This window comes from Gopherus flavomarginatus, chromosome 17 (assembly GCF_025201925.1).
Source record: "Gopherus flavomarginatus isolate rGopFla2 chromosome 17, rGopFla2.mat.asm, whole genome shotgun sequence".
NCBI classification, from domain to species: domain Eukaryota; kingdom Metazoa; phylum Chordata; order Testudines; family Testudinidae; genus Gopherus; species Gopherus flavomarginatus.
In genome coordinates this window covers 21,340,693-21,356,892 of record NC_066633.1, presented here as the reverse complement: position 1 = coordinate 21,356,892, position 16,200 = coordinate 21,340,693, and the positions used below count along the sequence as shown (strand labels likewise).

The window sequence follows — 16,200 nt, the reverse complement described above, 5'->3', positions numbered from 1 at the left end:
TCTCCCCCACCCTTAGCCCCAGGGTAGCCTGCACCCCAAACCCCTCATCCCTGGCCCCACCCCAGAGCCTGGACACCCTGCCGGAGATCTCAGCCCCTCACCCCTCTGCTCCAGCCCTTAGCCCCCTTCCTCACCCCAGCCCTGCCCCACAGTCCGCAACCCCAGCCGGAGCCCTCACCCCCCCATATCCCAGCCCTGTGCCCCCACCCACACTCCAAACCTGTCAGCCCCACCCCCGCCACATGAATTTTATTACGGGCACCAGTATGGAGATGATGTGTCACATCACCTCCATATTGGTGCCCATAACAAAATTCATTCCGCACATGCATGGTAAAAATTAGAGGGGGCACTGGTGTGGGAGCAGGGAGCCGTCCGGTACCAGAGGATGCTCTAGGCTCAGGCAGAGCCAGTCAAGCCCCTGCCCTGCTCTCCCTGGGGCTCCCAGTAGGGAAGCAGCTGACTGAGCAGCCAGAGCTACTCTCTTGCCCCCACCTCAATGCAGCGCACAGCCAGCAGGGGGTGCTGCTGAGCAGCTGCAGCAGGTTCTTGGAGTGCCCCTGGGGCTTCATGGGAAGCAACGAACCCAATTTCCTCCCCATAGTGGTGGGGATTGAACCCACTGCCTCTTGTCCTGCCCTCTGTGGCAAGAGAGAACAACTTTTATCCATCTGTTTTCTGGCAGCCTTTCAAGTATTTGAAGATTGCTATCGTGTCCCCTCTTTTCTAAACTAAACGTCCCTGGTTCCTTCAGAACCTTGCTCACATGCCTGGCATTCCATCCCTTTGATCATCTTTGTTGCTCACCTCTGGATCATCCCGTTTCTCCACATCCTTTCTATACATTCGTGACCAAAATTGGACACAGAAGTCCAGCTGATGCCTAACCAGCACTGAGTAGTACTCTATCATCTCCCATGACCTGCTCTGTTAAAGCAACTTAAACTCGCATTTGCTTTTTTTGCAACAGCATCGTGTTGCTGACTCATGTTGAGGTTGTGATCCACCACGACTCCCAGAGCCTTTTCAGCAGTGCTGCTCCCAAGTCAGTTCTCCCTGTAGCAGGGTGCTGGTGCAAAGGCACCTAATTAGCTCCTGCTCAGCCAGCCCCAATCAGGGGAAATAGATTGGGGCTGGGGAAAAGCCTGGTGCCTGGCCTTTAGAACTGGCTGCACCTGTGGGCCTGAGGCTTTAAGAGCTATAAAGGCTGGCTGGCAGCCAGAAGAAGGGGGAATGGCCAGGGGAAGGTCAGTCTCCAGGCTGAGGGCAGACTCTGCGGAAGAGGAGATTGTCAGGCCTGCGAGCTGTATATAGTATATCACTGGTGGTTGGAAAACATGGTGCTGAAGAACTAGAGGCCTGAGTTTTATTGGGGCAGCCAGTGGGCCCCAGGAAGAGGGGCGGGCAGAGGACCTTGTTACACTCTCCCATTCTGTATTTGTGCATTTGGTTTTTCTTCCCTAAGTGCAGCACCTTACATTTGTCTTTGCTGAATTTCATTTTGTTGTCTATAGCCCAGTTCTCCAATTTATTGAGATCCCTCTGAATTGTAGCTCTAGCCTCCAAAGTGTTGGCAACCCTCCTAGCTTTGAGTCATCTGGAAATCTGATCAGTACGCTCTCTAGTCCTGCATCCAGGTCATTAATAAAGATGTTACGCAACACCGGACCCAGAACAGATCCCTGTGGAACCCCACTTGAGACCTCCCTCCAGTCTAACATCATCTCATTAATAGTTACTCTTTCTTTGCAGTTCTTTAACCAATGTACCATCCACTTAACAGTAGTTCTGCCAAACCTGCATTTCTCCTGCTTACCTATCAGAATGTCATGTGGGATTGTCTCAAAAGCCTGGCTGAAGTCCATGTAAATAACTTATGTCCACTGCATTCCTCCTATCCCCCAAACCTGGCTGTTTGACTAGGTAGCAAGTTATCAGGATGGCTCCCTCCCACTTATGTGTAGCCAGGAGATTCTGACAACTTTATCTGGATGAGGATTTTGCAATTGTCATCTATGCCTTTGTCACAATGATGCAGTGTGCTCTATATTTTAAACCCATCTGGAAACCGAATCTGATATAGAAGTTGACCACCTGTTTGAAAAGTATCTCATTGTGGGATCTGCCTGCGTGAGATATTTGTCTTCTCTCCTGGAGATATTCCACCACAGGGGCAGTCAACTTGAGCTAGAGTCTCCTAGATATAAATGAGAGGGATTTGCCGACAGGGCATTCTCCGTGAGGGGCTGACACACAGAGCTGGCTCACTGCTCTAAGGCAGCAACAGCTGTCAGGCCCGACACACACACTACACCTAACGTACTGTTGCTATGTTATAGACCCCAAATGATATGATGTAATGTACCACTGGAAAACTCACAACTCACTGATCATTAATATTAGTGTGTGGTGTATGTACAGGTAACATGCAAAATTACAAATGTGCTGAAATTATGTTCTTAAAATGGCGGGCAAGGAGGTCAGAGGGTACCCCAACCTAGACGAAGGAATGTGGTTCCACCAGCGTGAATGTGTCTCCAAGGTAAATCAAGAGATACTGGAAATGTTTTTACATTAACATACACAAAGTCATCAACCTACCATTGAGAGTCACCAGCATGTATCAACTGACTGTATACAATATGACTGTATTACAAAAGTGTATTGAATAAAGTCTTTTATGAACTCCTGTGACACACTGGTGACTAAGATTGTGAAATGTCTGTGCTAACACCATATGAGGAATTATGGACATTCACTGATATGATGCTTTAAAGTCTGTGACCAAACACGGGAGAAACGCATTTCTCCCAGATAGGAGGGAAGGCAGCTACCTACCTGTCTCCAATCCATGTAAATTAAGCATACAATGGAATACAATGGAAGCCCAATTTACATATAATTCAGCAGGGGGGTGGGCAGGGCCAGCTTTAGGAAGTGCAAGGCCCAATTCGAACATTTTCGGCGGGGCCCTGGCAGGGATGACTTAAAAAAAGAAAGAAGTGGAAAAAAAAGCCTTTCATTTCTTTCATGTATTATTTACTTTCCATAACTATATAAATAATAAAATTATAAATTATGTAAATTGCATCATATATGCTGTTGATTGGTTATTAATGACTGCTGTTTCACATGTGTGGGTCCCAGCTGCTCCCTGCCCACCTCATTGAAGCAGGTGTGCAGGGTTACTGTCCTGGAACTACACGGCAGCAGTGGACATGGGGCTGGCTGCAGGCAGGGCAAGGGGTGCGGGGTTGGTTGGAGATAGGAGGTGTGTGGGGCGGGCTGGCTTCAGGCAGGGCCGCGGGGGGATGCAGCAGGGGTTGGCAGGGCTGGAGGCAGAGACTGGCTGGCTTCAGGCAGGGGGGTGCAGCAGAGGTTGGCTGGAGACAGGGCAGGGTGTGCAGGGCTGGTGCGGGCAGCAGTGTGTGTGGGGCTGGCTGGCTTTGGACAGGGCCACGGGTGTGTGGCAGGGGTTGACTGGAGACACGGCAGGGGGTTTGACAGGGACTGGCTGTGGGCACGGGGTGCAGAGCTGGCTGCAGGCAGCGGGAGCGGGGCTGGTGTGGGCAGGGCAGAGGGTGCGGCAGAGGCAGCTGGAGTCCCAGCCCTTTAAATAGCCCCCAAGCTCCCTGCTATCCCAGGGCTTTGGGGGCTATTTAAAGGGCCCGGGGCTCCCCAGCTTCTGCCCTGCCCTGGACCTTTTAAATAGCCGCAGGAGCCCTGGGGAATGCATGAGGGTGGCGGGGCTCTGGCGGCTATTTAAAGGACCAGGGTGGCAGAGGCAGGCAGCGGGAGCCCTGACCCTTTAAATAGCCCCCAGAGCCCCTCACTACCCCAGGGCTCTGGAGGCTATTTAAAGACCCAGAGCTCCAGCCGGGAGACCAGGGCCTCGGGGCTTGCCACGCTCTGGCTGGAGCTCCAGCTGGGACAGCGGGGCCTCGCGGGGCTTGCTGCGCTCCGGCCGGGGCCGCCGGGCTTGCTCCGGCCGGGGCTTGCCGCGCTCTGGCCGGGGCCGCGGGGCTTGCCGCGCTCCCGCCTGCGCTTCGCTCAAGGGAGTGGGACCACGGATGACCCCTGAGCAGATCGCAGCCAGGGACCCGGGGTAAGTTAAAAAAAAAAAAAAGTCTTAGGCGCGGGGCCCAATTCCTGGGAATCGGGCAAATTGGCCTAAAGCTGGCCCTGGGGGTGGGTAGAACACAGGAAGAGAAGAACAGCAAGAAGCCTTCCTGGCTCTTGAAAGAGACACAGAGCATTTGGGGATTATATAAGGTGGATAAAAAGACATTTAAGGTATCTTTCATCTGGAGTATTCAAGGGCCTGGAGCTCCTGAAATCACAGAGTGCTGGGTCCTTCAACCAAGGGGGTTGAAATCTCTGGGAACTAAGTTCAGGTAGGAAACCTACTGAGGCAAAGATTGTAATTTGCTGAAACTAAGTTTAAATCTCATATCTCATCTCAAAAAAGATATACTGGCATTGGAAAAAGTTCCAAAATGGGCAACTAAAATGATTAGGGGTTAGGAACGGGGTCCCACACGAGGAGAGATTAAAGATGCTAGGACTTTTCAGCTTGAAAAGAGGAGACTAAGGAGGGGATACAATAGAGGTATATAAAATCATGAGTGGTGTGGAGAAAGTGAATAAGGAAAAGTTATTTACTTGTTCCCATAATGTAAGAACTAGGGGCCACCAAATGAAATTAATGAGCAGCAGGTTTAAAACAAATAAAAGGAAGTTCTTCTTCACACAGGGCAGTGTCAACTTGTGGAACTCTTTGCCTGAGGAGGTTGTGAAGGCTAGGACTATAACAGGATTTATAGACTCATAGACTCTAGGACTGGAAGGGACCTCGAGAGGTCATCGAGTCCAGTCCCCTGCCCTCATGGCAGGACCAAATACTGTCTAGACCATCCCTGATAGACATTTATCTAACCTACTCTTAAATATCTCCAGAGATGGAGATTCCACAACTTCCCTAGGCAATCTATTCCAGTGTTTAACTACCCTGACAGTTAGGAACTTTTTCCTAATGTCCAACCTAAATCTCCCTTGCTGCAGTTTAAGCCCATTGCTTCTTGTTCTATCATTAGAGGCTAAGGTGAACAAGTTTTCTCCCTCCTCCTGACGACACCCTTTTAGATACCTGAAAACTGCTATCATGCCCCCTGTCTTCTCTTTTCCAAACTAAACAAACCCAATTCCTTCAGCCTTCCTTCAGAGATCATGTTCTCAAGACCTTTAATCATTCTTGTTGCTCTTCTCTGGACCCTCTTCAATTTCTCCACATCTTTCTTGAAATGCGGTGCCCAGAACTGGACACAATACTCCAGTTGAGGCCTAACCAGCGCAGAGTAAAGCGGAAGAATGACTTCTTGTGTCTTGTTTACAACACACTTGTTAATGCATCCCAGAATCACGTTTGCTTTTTTTGCAACAGTATCACACTGTTGACTCATATTAAGCTTGTAGTCCACTATGACCCCTAGATCTCTTTCTGCCATACTCCTTCCTCAACAGTCTCTTCCCATTCTGTATGTGTGAAACTGATTGTTCCTTCCTAAGTGGAGCACTTTGCATTTATCTTTATTGAACTTCATCCTGTTTACCTCAGACCATTTCTCCAATTTGTCCAGATCATTTTGAATTTTGATCCTGTCCTCCAAAGCAGTTGCAATCCCTCCCAGTTTGGTATCGTCCGCAAACTTAATAAGCGTACTTTCTATGCCAACATCTAAGTCGTTGATGAAGATATTGAACAGAGCCGGTCCCAAAACAGACCCCTGCGGAACCCCACTTGTTATACCTTTCCAGCAGGATTGGGAGCCATTAATAACTACTCTCTGAGTACAGTTATCCAGCCAGTTATGCACCCACCTTATAGTAGCCCCATCTAAATTGTACTTTCCTAGTTTAAAGAGAATTAGATAAATTTATGGAAGTTAAGTCCATAAATGGCTATTAGCCAGGATGGGTAAGGAATGGTGTCCCTAGCCTGTTTGTCACAGGGTCGAGATGGATGGCAGGAGAGAGATCACTTGATCATTACCTGTTAGGTTCACTCCCTCTGGGGTACCCGGCATTGGCCACTGTTGGTAGACAGATACTGGGCTGGATGGACCTTTGGTCTGACCCAGTATGGCCGTTCTTATGTTCTTAAATCTTAAAGTGTATTTCTACTTTTGTTTGTTTGTAACCCTATCTTTATTCCCTATACCTGCTATCAGTTAAGCTTTTTCTTTAATAAACTTTCTTTTTTGCCTAAACCAGCTCAATACTGTGATTGAAATGAGTGGTTGTTAAATACCAGTTGGATTAATGAGCTGCTGCTTCTGTCTCTTTAAAGGAGCTGCATATTTAATAACTGTGAATAATTTGGACAATTGTAAAGTCAAGCCTGAACTGAACAAAAGTAGTGTCAATGATAGGCCTCAAACTTCCGGAAGTTTCACAAAGCAAGCTTTGTAAAGTTAGCTTTAAAAAGCAAGCTTTGCAAAAGGAAACAGACTTGTGGTCAAAACACGCTGCAACCAGATATCTCACTTTGTAGGAATCAGCACCTTGTGTTAAGTTGTACCCTCCGGGCACAGCTTGTCTAACTCACATTAACCACATTTAAAACAACTGGCTACAAGGAGATAAGTAAACATAAATTATACAGTCAAAGCGACACAAGGAGATAAGTAAGCATAAATTATACAGGCCAAGCGACAGCACAGACCACAATGAGAATTTGGCCTACTCTGACTGGTCAGTCTGTTTTAAAACATGGCCGAACAGACAAGATAAAAAGAATGAAGGACTGTGTGTGTGTCAGTCATAAGGGAAACCTGACCCACACGCCTTGAACTGAAGGGATGTGCACTTCTCGACTGTCTGTACCTGGCCAGTGCAGAAAACGGCCATCTGAAGGGTAACATATTGTAGGGCGAATGCAGGTTAAGTTTATGGAGTAAAGAAGTCTGGTTGCTCGAGCTGAATTGATCTCAAGTCTGTATCGATACTATAGTGTTAAGAATAGTAGTAAGTAGTTGATGAATAATAACTTTACATGTACTTGTGCTTGTCTTCAGTATAACTTGCCATTTATATTAATCCTTATTCAGTGTCGGTCTTTATTCTTGCTTTTCTTATTTTGTCTGTGTTGCCTTTATAGTCAAAAATCATTACAAACCTTTTTTGAGAAATAATCAGTAGTTTTAAATTTTCTTATACGGGCACTACTCAATCTCATTACATCTGTGTTGGGTGGTGGGAACTGGCTATCACCCAGGGCACAGCTAGGGCCCTGATGCATGTCCCCCTCTTCCTTCATCTCCACAATAACATATGTTCCAGGAGATGGCACCAGAGGGAGACAGTTTTGTGGAAATTTGGGACCAGGTGGAGGGTGTTGGGGGGTCATTCTGCAAAAAACACTAAGTGGGCAGTGGAAGCCAGTGCATGCCTGTCTGCTGGCTAGTGATGTATGGGCTGTGAAACATAGCAGCATAGCATTTAAGACACCCAGAACTGCAGAGCAGGGGGTGATACAACATCTTACTGATCTGGGCTGAACCCCAAAATGTCACAAGGTGTCAACTTTGGACCGGGCTCTGGGCCCATCTACTCTCCCTGGCATTTGAAAGGGCAAGTGTTATGAGAGTGGAATTGTTCAATCTTTATTTTCTGCTACATCCCTGCTGGAACTGTAGCAGCTGTAGAACTTGTACCTGTATTTTGGCAAAGCTCCTAAAGCAAGGAATAGAATCACAGAATCCTAGAACTGGAAGAGACCTGGAGAGGTCATCTAGTCCAGTCCCCTGCACTCATGGCAGGACTAATGATCTAGACCATCCCTGACAGGTGTTTGTCTAACCTGCTCTTAAAAGTCTCCAATGATGGAGATTCCACAATCTCCCTAGGCAATTTATTCCAGTGCTTTAACCACCCTGACAGTTAGGAAGTTTTTCCTAATGTCCAACCTAAACCACCCTTGCTGCAATTTAAGCCCATTGCTTCTTGGCCTAGCCTCAGAGGTTAAGAAGAATTTTTCTCCCTCCTCCTTGTAACAACCTTTTATGTACTTGAAAACTTATCAGGTCCCCTCTGTCTTCTCTTCTCCAGACTAAACAAACCCAGTTTTTTCAATCTTTCCTTGCAGATCATGTTTTCTAGACCTTTAATCATTTTTGGTGCTCGTCTCTAGACTCTCTCCAATTTGTCCACATCTTTCCTGACACATGGAGCCCAAAACTGGACATAAAACTCCAGCTGAGGCCTAATCGGCACGGAGTAGAACAGAAGAATTACTTCTCATGTCCTGCTTACAAAACTCCTGCTAATATATCCCAGGATGATGTTCACTTTTTTCGCAACAGCGTTACACTGTTGACTCATATTTAGCTTACAGTCCCCTAGGATCCCAGATCCCTTTCCGCATTACTCCTTCCTAGGCAGCCATTTCCCACTTTGTATGCGTGCAACTGATTGGTCCTTCCTGGAGTCCTTTGCATTTGTCCTTATTGAATTCCATCCTATTTACTTCAGACCATTTCTCCAGTTTATCCAGATCACTTTGAATTTTATTGCTATCCTCCAAAGCTCTTGGAAAAAAACCCACCCCAGCTTGGTATCATCCACAAACTTTAAAAGTGTACTCTTTATGCCGTTATCTAAATCACTGCAGAAGATGTTGAACAGAACTGGACCCAGAACTGATCCCTGCAGGACTTCACTCGTTATGCCCTTCCAGTATGACTGTAAACCACTGATAATTCCTCTCTGGGAACAGTTTTCCCACCAATTTTGCACCTACCTTATAATAGCTCCATCTAGGTTGCAGTTGCCTAGTTTATTCATGAAAGATTTATAATAGATGTTTTTTATTTATAACAGATGGTTTTATCTTTTTGATCCTCTATAAAATGAAATAAATCAATCCAGAGTTAAGGTTGGTAGGTGACAAAGCCATTACAAATCCGCTTACCAGGAAGTCCACGGCTAGGAAGCGTAAGTATTAAAGTATAGAAATGATAAGTGAAGTTAAGGTAAGTGATGGTCAGACAACACTTTGTGATGGGGCATTAAGGCAGAGAGCACATATCAGCAACTTGAAGGCAAAACTCCTTACAAAAACGTTGCAATTATTGTAAAGAACAGCAGTGCAGTACTCTACCCCTGGCCTTCCCTGACCTATCAGCCGCTTTTGAAACAGTCAATTGGGGGCAGGTATTTGCACCTGGTAGTGTGGGCCCCTTCTGAGGGCCCTAAACACCAGCTTGACCCTTCCTCTCTCCACTGTGTAATAAGAGAGCTAATTTAGACTCAAGTAAGAATCTTGTTATATGCTGCAGAGCTGAAATCACTGATACATAGGTCTAAGCAGTAGAAAATAAACCTATATACTCCTCTTGAAACCTTGTCCTGCCTTGGCTTGTGACTGTCCTCCCTGGCTCTTCAATCCAGGGGGGGCCAACCTGTGGCTCCGGAGACACACGCGGCTTTTCAGAAGTTAACATGTGGCTCCTTGTATAGGCACCAACTCTGAGGCTGGAGGTACAGGCACCAACTTTCCAATGTGCAGGAGGTGCTGACTGCTCAGCCCCTGGCTCTGACCCCACTCCGCCCCCTCCTGATCTGCCCTGCCCTCGCTCCTCCCCCCAGCCTCCTGCACGCCATCGGGAGGTGCTGGGAGACGGGGCGGTGCTGCCGGCAGGCCCCGAGAGTTGGGGGGGAGCTGATGGGGGGCTGCTGACGTGTTACTGAGGCTCTTTGGCAATGAACACTGGTAAACTCCGGCTCCTGCTCAGGCTCAGGCCACCCCTGGGCTAATCGAGCCTTCAGGGCGGATCTGCGCCCCCCCCCGCAGGGCTGCGTCCTTGGGCCGCTCCCCAGCCGGAGATCCCGCTCATCCGCCCGCCGCTCCCCCAGCGCCGCAGGACCTGCGTGGCCGCCGCCCCCCGGGCCCAGCAGCCGCGCCGAGCCCCGCCGCGTGCAGCCAGACCCACCTGTGCGCCCGGCCGGCCGCGCGCCCCTTCCGCTTCCGGTGACGGCATCAGCGCGCGCCGCCCAGGGGCCGGAAGTCAGGGACGGTGGGCGGGAGCTGCCTGGGAGCCTGGGCCGGGGGGGCTGTGCGCTGATCCGGCACCTTCCGGCCCGAGCCCCGCCCCGGCGCGATGCTGTTCTCGCTGCGGGAGCTGGTCCAGTGGCTGGGCTTCGCCACCTTCGAGATCTTCCTGCACCTCCTGGCCCTGCTGCTCTTCTCCGTCCTGCTCGTGCTGAAGGTGGACGGCGGCGGCGCGGAGCTGTCCTGGTGGAACGTTTTCATCCCCTTCTTCGCCGCCGACGGCCTGAGCACCTACTTCACCACCATCGTCTCCGTGCGGCTCTTCCAGGACGGGGAGAAGCGCCTGGCCGTGCTGCGCCTCTTCTGGATCCTCACCATCCTGAGCCTCAAGTTCGTCTTTGAGATGCTTTTGTGTCAGAAACTGGTCGAGCAGACCAGGGAGCTCTGGTACGGGCTCATCATGTCCCCCATCTTCATCCTGCTCCAGCTCCTCATGATCCGAGCCTGCAGGGTAAACTGAAGACCCGGGACACTGGGGATTTGTACCTCCCATGGTAGTCAGAGGAGCACCGTCCCGCCACTGAAGTATTAACCCCCAACCGAAGAGTTAATCGAGCTTTGCTGCTTAGGTTTTGGCAACTTTCTAGTCATTCTCTTTGGCCATATAAGTCTGAGGTGTGAGAAGAAGCTTTTGTACTTTATTAAATTATTACATAATATTGGCCCTGTGTTTTCCGAAAATACATAGTTATGTTGTGTCATTCAGCTAAGGGGCATTTCACACCTTGTTGTTCATGTTAAAATGTCATGAAATGCAAACATAACCTGCTCATGTCACTTGTTTTGTAATAAAAATGTATAGGTGATATTTAGTAGTTTCCTTTATAAGCTCTTTTCTTTAGAAAGCCAGTGGTCATAACCTTTGCCTTGGAATGTGTGTTACTCTAGGGCTGACTATGCCTTGACCAAAAATGTGGACCATGTCAAAAAATAATTGACTATCCCTTCCCATTGGGTTAGTTAAATCTGCCACAGACTTCTTTGCAAAAGTCAAAATGACATAGCCAAAAAGCAAGTGCAGCTGTTGGTGTACCAGTCCCACACAATCAACTTGTGAAAAACTGTGCTCCAACATGTATGCAGGGTTCATGACCTCAGATGGAGGGGAGTGGGACACAGTCTTTATAGAACAAGGACTGAAGCAGTTTGACTGGGGTGTTTTCTCAGTGTGTTGAATGTAGGTACCACAAGAAACTCCCAGTACAGAAGAGACTCCGAATTGTCAAATAGCCTGACATTCTGAAGTGTGGGTTCATCCCTTATTCTGCTTTCAGAGTCTCATTATTGCAGCCAATGGGAATGTTTCCCCCATTTCATAGCTACTTGAGTGCCTTGGGTCAGTGGCTATAGAGTAACTGACTGTTTTCCTGTTTGCCACGAATTTGAGATAGCCCTTTACCGTTTGTTTTTTTTTTAGTGTCATTCATTTTGTGTACTCCATTTCTGTTTGGAGGATGGATCATGCTCTGCTCAGCTGTTACGGTGCCTCTTAACTGATGTTTGACACTGCACTTTGTGGCTTAGTAACTGTTCCTATGTGCAACTGCCATGTCTTGGAGACTGTAGTCACTCTTCATATTTGGGAATATAAACCTTGTTTGCATGTTCCCAAAATTTTAAAATGTGGTCTATGTTAATTTCCTTTGAATCTGGAGGGGTTCTGCTTCCCTGCCTCTCCCCCACTGTGCTCCTTCAAACGGGGTGAATGAAGGATACAGGGGGTTAAGTTTTGTTGCAACTCCAATTGTTATTTTCTTCTTTTTAAAGTATTTCTTCTGTTCCTCCCCCTCCAGCCTTTTATTTAATTAATTAATTTAATTAAACTGGTTCCAGGTGCTTCTAATACAGGAAGCTTTGCAGCTGTATATATTCCTGTAGTGTTTTCCAAGGCAGTAAAATGCAGGTCATCAGCATCTCATGATCTTTATTTCATGCCTGTGAACTGCCGAGGAAGAGTGCTACTGTACTAGAATGTTGCCTTAGTACCCAAGGAAAACAAGCTGAGATTTTCCACAAGACAGAGAGAAATTTCATGGGCCTGAACTAAATGGAGAGCCCTGCATTGGACCAGGTAAACCTGTCTAGGAATGCTACATGGGAGAGATGGAAAATAACCTATTACATTACACCCAGGCAGTCCTATCCCCTCCGGGGTGGGGTGGGAGGTGGCTGTGTGGGATTGGACACTGCCAGGCAGTCCGGCCCCCTGCCTTGGCAGGGGCTGTGTGCCCGGCCATTGCCCCTCTGCTATCACCCCGGTGTGCATGTCCTGCCTTTGCACCCTGCTGTTACACAGTTGAGTCCTTGGCCTAGTGGTGCCATGCAGTCTTTGCTAACAGATCCTGGTTGTATGAAATTCAGAGGGACCCCTTGGTGGTGGTGCTTTGGTTCCCATAGCATGGGATATGCACGGGATTAATACCTTGATGGCTGGATGATCTTGATAAAGCAGAAGTCCAGTGTGGCCACAAGGTTTCCATGCATTGTTATCAGCACTAAACAAGCACTACCTGGTGAGTGCATTTGAGTATGCATGGTAGTCACATTAATTTTCATTCTGCAAATGCAGACTGATGTTAGCCCCCGCTTCAATGATGCCTACAAGAACCTAACCATCTACTAACAGCCAGGCAGAAGGTTAACTTGGGAAAGTGAAAATATCTGTATATCATTTGAGCTTTGTAGCATCAGGATGTGGCAAATCATTAGCCCTCCCCCCAGTTCCAACCTCTCTTTCTTTTTGTTTCCTTCAGAGTGTAAGCTCTTAGGGACAGAGGCAGGTCTTTTGTACAGCAGCACGCTGATGTTATCCAAAACAAACACTAAATCTTCCTGCTTTGCAGAAATTTCTGTGCAGCTGAGCATAATCGGTCTGTGCAGGTATGCAAAAGTCCCTGTGCTCAAGACTCACTAACAGGATCAGGTGCCTCCTGCAGTCAACAAAGGGCTGTTTTTCTACCTTTTCTGTAAGAGGAAGTGAAACTGCTGTTGTTTAAGCAGCAGGCTGTACCTGGGTGTGGCTCATTAAACACTGCAGGTGCTGAAGCAGGTACCAGTACAAAGATCACTTATATAACTTGCTGCAGACACATACTGTCAGCTTCCCCTGCAACCTCTCATATGTGGCTAAGATTTCAGAATGGATTGTACATAACTCCAGTTATGTGAGTCCTCTTATCTTATGCATGGCTAAATGATTACATGAACTCCTGATTAGCCAAAGAAATTTGGTGTCAAGGATAATGCCTTCACTACAACTGGAATGGCAAAGGCTGGTGCTGTATGCTCTGGTGCATGAATAATAAAAAATGCATGAAAAGTCATAGGCAAATGTTTCCTGTTTGCCTATGTGTTGATTTCCAGCAGCATTTTGCTGTCCCGGGGTACAGTAAGACTTTGCCTTCATCCTCACCACAGCTGTTCAGCTCCCAAAGGGTGCCCCTCTCCATCATTATGGTAAACAGCATCCACTGCTGGAGAAAACACCAGGGAGCTATGGCATGAATCAAAGTGAGGCCTTGGGTGGCCTGTTCACACTCTTACCTATACAGTCAGGAAGCTGAGGAGAGCGCCTCTTGGGGCCTGCTTTTCTTTCCCCCACTTTTTGACAGCACAGGCATGTGTTGGAGCAGCCTGTTCCTCATCATGCTGGCCAATCAGAGACCAGAGAATGTGTTTGAGACCCTGTTTCCCTCTCCACCTTCTTTCGAACAGAAGAGTGTTGGGTTTTTCAGGCATGGTGTGCAGTACACTCCTGGCCAGGCTCAGGAGGTGTTGATCGTACAGAGCTAATTCTTACATGCCTGTTCTGGGTTTAAACCTTAGAAAAATGAACTGAGGCCAACATTTTCCCATTGGGATGTCCCAAGTCAGGCACCTAAATGAATGGGATGGTATCTGAAAGTGCTTAACCAGGCCTTTGCTCCCTTTGATGGTAATGATACCTCCCACTGAACTCTGTACCTTTCACATCAGGTCAGTTACTTACTCCAAGGTACTTTTTTGGAGGGGGGGGGGGGGATTTCCAGAATCATTTAAGCAAGCTTGGAGCACAAAGTCCCAGTGACTTGTAATGGGGTTTGTGCTCTCAACACCCTGAGGTGCTGTTGGAAATCTCACCCCTAACTAGGCACCTGTGGTGGAAAATGTTAACCTTCATTTTTTTCTAAAGGGCAGTCGCTTTATTTCCCCCTGCAATATGCTGCATACTTACTGCCCATTGTCTCTTCTCTTTTAGTTCAGGGAAATGAGCCCTCAAATGGTAGCCTTTGGCACTCTGTTGGCTTCCTTTTAACCCCTAATGAGAGTGGGTGGGTCCAGATCTGGATTTCCAGAACCCTGCAGGAAGTTTTTCCAACAGCAGAAGAGCTGGAATGTGGAGGAGCAAAGCAAAGAGCAGGTTGCAGGAGCTGACTCTGCAAGTTACACTCCAGAGGTGCAAGGGAGCATCCCAGCCAAGGAACTTGCAGGATCAGGGCCTTTGTTTGTAACTACTAGGGACTTCAGTGGAGCTGGGGAGGCTGAAGTTAAGGAGAAATGTTCCTTCTTCAGGTCCTTTTGTGCTGGTACAAAGGCTGTGTGCGGAGTCACCACTAATGAGACAGTTCACTCATTTGGTTGCCAACATCCACCTCAGCTTGATTCCTGTTCTGCACAGACAGAGCCACTGAAAATCTCACCATTTCCCTTTGAAAATAGGCTGCTGCTGGCATTAAGGGCTTGTCTACACATGGAGTTAATCTAGAATAGCTATTATGCTTTAAATCCACACTCTCCCTTAATCTGAACTTTCAAATGTAGACAAGCCCTTTGAGTATGAGTTTGTGGGGCCATGATTGTCTCAGTACACAGTCTAGTTTTCTCTCATCTGAAATGTAGCTTTGTACCACGAAAGAACATCTAATCTATTCTATTTCCTTAGAAGATAAAGAAGGCTGTTAAATGAGCAATTAATCTTTCCCAGCAATACAACCCAGCTCCTTATGAAATCTGTTCTCTCCTGTTAGTAAGAATCATTAGGATTCTTGAGCCTAGTCTGCACTAGAACCGTGACTCTCAACCTTTCCAAACTGTACCCCTTTCAGGATTGGTCTTGCACACCCCAAGTTACATCTCACTTTAAAACAATGTGCTTACAAGCTCAGATATAAGAATACAAAAGTGTTACAGCCACCCCGTTACTGAACAGCTGCTGACTTTCTCATTTTTACTATATAATTCTAAAATAAACCAATTGGAATATAAATATTGTATGTACATTTCCATGTATAGTACACAGAGCAGTAGAAACAAGTCATCGTCTGTATGAAATTTTAGTTTGTACTGACTTCGCTGGTGCTTTTTATGTAGCCTGCTGTAAAGCTAGGGAAACATCTAGGCGATCTGATGCATCCTCTGGAACACCTCTGGGGGCCGGGGCGGGGTCCATGTTCCCCGTCTGAGAACCAGCACTAGCAATCACGTGAGAGAAAAGCTCTCCACCAGCACAGCTCCCCCGGTAACCCCTGCTAGCGGCCGGGCAGCCTATGCCGGCAGAAAAGGGCTATTGCCGCTGCTGCAGCCCAGCGGGTGATTTCAGCTGTTCTGGCGACAGGGCTGTTTTGCCATTATAAGAACATCTCCGATCGGGCTGCTGCCAGCCTAGCACTCTCCCCCCGTGTTAAAGGGACACACGCTGGCAGGGCGGAGCTGACCTTGCTCGTGTTTCCCCGCTCGAGAAAGGCTCCTGGTGCTGGAGGCGATTTGCTAGCGAGCCACAGAGCCCGGCCCAGGGAAGCGGACCCGCAGCTACAGCAGAGCGGATTTTTCCCTCCCCCACCCCGCAGCTGCAGCCTGCTGGGTCGCAGCAGCCCGGCACCCCCGAAGGAGGCGGCTACGGAGCCTTTCCGTGCGGTGCCCCGTGGGGCGAGCCCGGCGCCGTGCAGAGGGCCCCGCGCCAGGGGAGCCCGGCTGGGCTGGGCGGGAGCCGGCCGAGCGCAGCGCCCCCTGCCGCGCACACGGTGAGCGGGGCTGCCAGGCGGCGGGGACACAGCGCAGCCCGCGGGCGCCGCGGCTCCAGGCGGGAACCCCACCAGCAGCGCGCACGTGCCCCG

General features: G+C 48.4%; 2 protein-coding genes across 2 annotated transcripts in view; one reads left to right on the top strand and one right to left on the bottom strand.

The window, feature by feature from the left end:
- Positions 1 to 10,023, bottom strand: part of NDOR1 (NADPH dependent diflavin oxidoreductase 1) — a 47,853-nt gene extending 37,830 nt beyond the window's left edge. The window contains exon 1 of the mRNA XM_050926356.1: positions 9,990 to 10,023. The gene's annotated coding sequence lies outside the window, so the exon portion shown is untranslated. The remainder of the gene's footprint in view (positions 1 to 9,989) is intronic.
- A 33-nt stretch (positions 10,024 to 10,056) lies between these two features.
- TMEM203 (transmembrane protein 203) lies at positions 10,057 to 10,914 on the top strand. Its single transcript, XM_050926453.1, has one exon. The coding sequence runs from the start codon at positions 10,158 to 10,160 to the stop codon at positions 10,566 to 10,568; it is 411 nt and encodes a 136-aa protein (XP_050782410.1). The 5' UTR covers positions 10,057 to 10,157; the 3' UTR covers positions 10,569 to 10,914.
- Positions 10,915 to 16,200: the final 5,286 nt, after the last annotated feature.

Bases quoted from the DNA above. Each gene is read 5' to 3' on its own strand.
- TMEM203 (XM_050926453.1), top strand. From the start codon at position 10,158: ATGCTGTTCTCGCTGCGGGAGCTGGTCCAGTGGCTGGGCTTCGCCACC.